At 35.4% G+C, this 5,214-nt stretch overlaps 1 protein-coding gene across 1 annotated transcript in view; it reads right to left on the minus strand.

The window, feature by feature from the left end:
- Positions 1–1,614: 1,614 nt before the first annotated feature.
- SAAL1 (serum amyloid A-like 1) overlaps positions 1,615–5,214 on the minus strand; it is a 25,186-nt gene continuing 21,586 nt past the window's right edge. Inside the window, exons 10-12 of the mRNA XM_006865801.1 lie at positions 4,948–5,144; positions 2,368–2,460; positions 1,615–1,701 (exon numbers count right to left, since the gene is read on the minus strand). Coding sequence (XP_006865863.1) covers positions 1,615–1,701; positions 2,368–2,460; positions 4,948–5,144 — 377 coding nt within the window. The remainder of the gene's footprint in view (positions 1,702–2,367; positions 2,461–4,947; positions 5,145–5,214) is intronic.

Here is a 5,214-nt window from a genome sequence, read left to right on the forward strand (position 1 = left end):
GTCGCTCCTTGGAAACCCTATGCAGGGTTGTTGAACTGGAATCAATTCGATGGTACTTAACAACTCCCAAGTTAGTACGTGTCTGCCCTCCTATTAGGAGGCACATAACAACAAGCAGCAGGTGAAGGGTGATTCCACTGGTGCCTTTAAAACCTCCCATTAAAATCTATTTAGCTAATAGTTTAGGTCACAGTCAAAGACACACTGCACATAAAGTAAGCCTACCAATTAAGATTTCAACTCTAAGATTTTAATTTTACAGTTCAATTTTTTCAGCAGTGATACTTTCAACAATAAAACTACCTCCATGCTAGAAATTGTGTATGTTTTATTTGCAAAAGGCACTCAGGGAAAACAAACATGTGACACAAGATCAATGCTTCAAAATCAAAAAGTTCTGAAATAAACTGGGAAGAGAGTAAACCAAGACATGTTTCAAAAACTGACTTTCTTATTCATACTGTTATTTTCTTATAATCTGCTAAAAGTTCAATTTTAGTAATCAAAATTATCAACGGTGGTACAGTATGAGGGGGAATCATGTACAGCATAATTTCTAAATAATCAGAAGTTACTAAACTTCCTCAGTCTTAATGTTAAAATCCTGAATTCATGGAAGCAAATCATTTTCTGAAGTCCTACCACTGAAATTATGCTAAAATACAGATTTTGTTACTGAGTTTTAATCAAAATGTTAGTATTTCTACTTTCATACCGAAAAAAGAAATTTTGAAATGTAATAGAACCAAACCAGTAACAGTAACTTTTGAGTTGTTAGGATCTATAACAATCTGGGGTAGAATCAACATAAACTGCAATCACAAAATAGCTCAAATACGTCTGCAAACCATCACAAACACTGTGAATTGGCAGTCTTGCCTTTTCCTCCTTTAGAGGCAATAAAGAAAACAGTCTTAATTTCAAATACACTTAGCAAAGGCCATGCAATGGGGTTCTGGTCAGGGTATGCTGTCCTTCCCTCCAAAAAGGTAAGACTTGCTAGGAAAAAGCCCCTTTGTCTCTTTCTCCTTTTTCCTGAAGGCCCAGAGACAGTAAAGACCTCTTGACCACAATAAGCATAAACAAAGGTCTATATGGCAGACCATGTAGAAAGGTAGAAAGAGTCAAGTCCTTAAGCTATCTGATTAAGCCTGGACCATACATCTCTGGACTTACTGCATTAAGATAGACAAAAACTATGAGTTTAAGCTACTATAATAAGGCCTTCTATTAGTGCGGCTGAGTACACTTATAACAAACACAAAACTCTCACACAAAAATCGAGAGTTATGAAGAATCCTCACCAACGCCTCAAAGATCCATTTTAGGATCTTTTTAGAACCTCAAGATTGTATGTTTGTTTTAATTAAAGATAATAAATACCACATAACCAATATAAAGAATAGGTAGGGGAAGGTGACAGTTTAGGTTTGTAACTATGAAAAAGAAACAATGATTGGAAACTCCAGATTCTAATGCTAAATAAAAGTGAGATAAAGCTGAGAGAGGTAGAAGGTGAGCTTGATCTGACTATTTCCAATATGTCAATTTCAACTGTCAGTGGGGAAAATAACATTTCTCAAGCAGAGAAAATTCCAATTCCATTTTGTAAGCCTAAACCTTCAAACTTGGGAAGCTTTTCTCCAGGTCATCAGCAAGCGTCTCATCAACATCATGTAGGATTTTAAGAAAGTCTTTCACCTGTGAGTCAAACAAAAGAACCAAATAAATGTAAGTGGTGGAAAGGATGGGATAAGATTCTGATTGTTGACTATAAAAATCCTACTATCTGTGGTGTCTACATAGTCAAGTGCCAATGGGTCTCCAATTGGCAGTAAGAGTACTTTCTGAATCTCCTTTGAAACATCAGGAAGTGACTACCCCTTATTACTCTAGTTTTACTCTTGAGCCAATACTTAATCCTCCACCACTTTCCTTGTAGGGCCTATAACTGGAGTTTTATCACCATCTTCCTTGCTCTCACATTCTGTACTTCATTTTACTAAAATAATTTCAACTTTGGAATTATCTGACATTTGTTGGAATCGATATAACAGCAACTTAATGCTAATGGAAATAAATAAAATGTCACTGGAATAATCATAACATTTACTATTACTAAGAATCTTATTTCTGTTTAATATATATGTTATCTACTTCATGACAGAAAGAAATACATAAATTCATTATTGATCCCTTTCTTTTGCAGTTAGAATTGTTACTCAGGCCTGTCCCAAGAATTAGTCACCAAACCATCTACCCAACAAAGGCATTAAGTTGTACACTATTATCTATGACAATGGCCTCTAAGATTAAGCACATACTTGAAAACATTTTATTTAGTAATCCTCTTAAACTCATACTCACCACAAGGCTGTACAAAGGAAGAAGGTTTTGAAATGCACAGGAACACTTCTGTTTGCTTAAATGGCCCTCCTTTAGTGCCTGAGCCACAGTCTCCTAAACACAAAAATAAAAGAAGATTTTAATATCATCACAGGAAATTTCTAAAGCTATGTAATGTGAATACATATTATATACATTTTCCAACTGACCCCACAGGCATTTCAAATGGCCCAAAATGAACCCACCACCACCATTCTTCCTTCCTTCTATAACCCAGAAACATTCTCTGATATAGTCCTTACTCACCCGGCTGCATAAACCAAAAACTCAGGTCACAGCCAAGACTACTAATTCTTTCCTAAAGCTGAATCCTTCCCCAAGTGTCAATCAATTCTACTGATCTGATCTCCTAAATCTCTCTTACCCCACCAACACTCTCCAGTTACATCTCTACTGCTTGTTGCTAAGTGCCATCAAATTGGTTCCAACTCACAGCAAGCCTGTATAAGGTTTCTGAGGATGGAATCGCTGACATTGCAGTTAGCAGTCCAGTGCTTATCTACAGCATCACCAGGACTCCTACTGCTTACACCATCATTATTCTGAAAGATTATTTTCAAAAGCCTGTTGGTTGGTTCCCTAGTCTCCAGACTCTTGTTTTTGGAATAACCTTTATAAACTGATCATATCACTTGCTGCTTTAAAAAAAAAAACTCTAGTAGCTCCCAAATTCCACAGGAATGGTATATAAGAATTTTTAAGACATAGCCTTGGTGTAGTCTGTGCATACCTTCATCTTATATTCCAGTCACTTGAAAATTGATAATTAGGACATGAAACAAAAGCAATGGCAAAAAAGGGGAAAAATACTTTCAATAAATATGTAAAAGATATATTAGTATCCTAGGACTTTATACACATTAACAATCTTGATGGACAAACCTCTAAACAGGAACACAAATAATACACAAAACATATGAAAAGATGTCCAACCTAATTAATCATTTTTAAAAATTACAAATCTAAGTAAGGTACAATTTCTCACTTATAGAATTTGACTTGACACAAAAATTATAATATCCAATAATAATAAGGGTCAAGTAACACCAATATTCTCACATATCAAAAGCATTTGGCAACTCACAGCCACTATGCCTCAGTCACTTTCGCTTTTGTAACGTTGACTCCAGTCATCTAACTTCTGAAAACCTATGACAACATAATAACCCAAAACCTGGAAAAGATAAAAATGTTTTCTGAAGCATTTTTAAGTTGTGGTTGTTAAGCGCCATTGAGTTGATTCCAACTCTCAGCGACCCTGTATAGGGTTACTGAGGCTATAAATCTTTGCGGGAACAGAAAGCCTCATCTTTCTTCCATGGAGAAAGCCTCGGGCTGCCTTGTGGTTTGCAGTTCTGTGCTTATCCTACAAAGCCCCACGTTCCCCTTCAGGTTAGTTGTTGTTGTTAAGCATCATCAAGTCAGTTCCGACTCATAGAGACCCTGGACAGGGTTTCCAACGAGCAGCCGGTGGGTTTGAACGAATGATCTTGTGATTAGTAGTTCAGTGCTTATCCAACAGCACCACAATAGGACTCCAGAGTGCAAAAAAGAGAGGAAAAGAATCAGGAACTGGCTAAACAATGATTTATAAGGAATAATTAAGTATGGTGAATTTATCGACATAAATATTATAGGGGCATTATAAACAGTGGCTAATGAGAACACAGAACAACATGGAAAAGGGAAGTAGGACAATTCATCAAAACATGACTCACTACAATAATAACAATTTGTCTTAAACAATATTTTTACTGAAAAATTCAGTGTATATAAATATACTCATAGCTATGAGCTCTCATTGGAAACCCTATGCAGGGTCGCTATGAGTCGAAACCAACTTGACAGCGCTTAACAACATAGTTATATTTATAATACACATTTTCTGAAATATATATATATAAAGGAGTATATGCTCAGAGAAAGAAAATGCTAACACTCAACAAACATTCAGGAACACTATTCATTAATTTTAAGATCAATTATTTGGAAATTGAACATTAAATGAACTGACTCTTTAAGGAATGCTTTTCAGTCAATTGATCCAGAGTCATGAAAGGTGCCTATAGTGTAGTAAGTTCTTTTTAAAAGCAGCCTATAAAAATGTACATACTTGGTTATAAGTATATTAGAGTCCTGGTGTGATGCTGTGGTTACTGATAAGCACTGGACCAAAAGGTCAGTTTGAACCACAAGGTCAGCAGTTCAAACTCTCCAATTGCTCCTTGGAAACCCTATACAGGGTCACTGTGAGTCGGAACAGACTCGACGGCACTTAACAACAACAATAAGTATATTAAAATGCAAACAAAAATACTTAAAGGAAATTATACCAAGACACACTTGCTGGAATAATTTTAATGGTTTAAGATTATAAATGTATGGCTGATGAAATTTTCTTTCCCTGATTTTCCCAATTTATGTTATATAGCTATGCTATTTTTCTGTATTAAGAAAAATAAAAACAATACTAATAAAGTCTAGAAGATTAAACAATTCATACATTCTTTTGCTGAAGAAATCATAAACACTCTTCCATACCTTTGTTAATGCCTGTAAAACAGTAGAAAGAAATTCACACGAAATATCCTTTAAGATTTTCAAGTGTAAGTCATCTCCCATGAAGTCAGACTTCTTAGTTTCATCAGAGTTAGACTCTGCTGAGTTCTTTGGTTTCTTCAAGTAACGTTCCATAATTTGTAAGACCCGAGTCAGGGTGTCAATTAGAGGAAGATCAACTGTACAAATAAAATGCAGAGAACCGACCAGTTAACTCTGGTTTTTTCATTCATAGATTTATTCAACAAA

This window comes from Chrysochloris asiatica, unplaced genomic scaffold, assembly GCF_000296735.1.
Source record: "Chrysochloris asiatica unplaced genomic scaffold, ChrAsi1.0 scaffold00083, whole genome shotgun sequence".
Lineage (NCBI taxonomy): Eukaryota > Metazoa > Chordata > Mammalia > Afrosoricida > Chrysochloridae > Chrysochloris > Chrysochloris asiatica.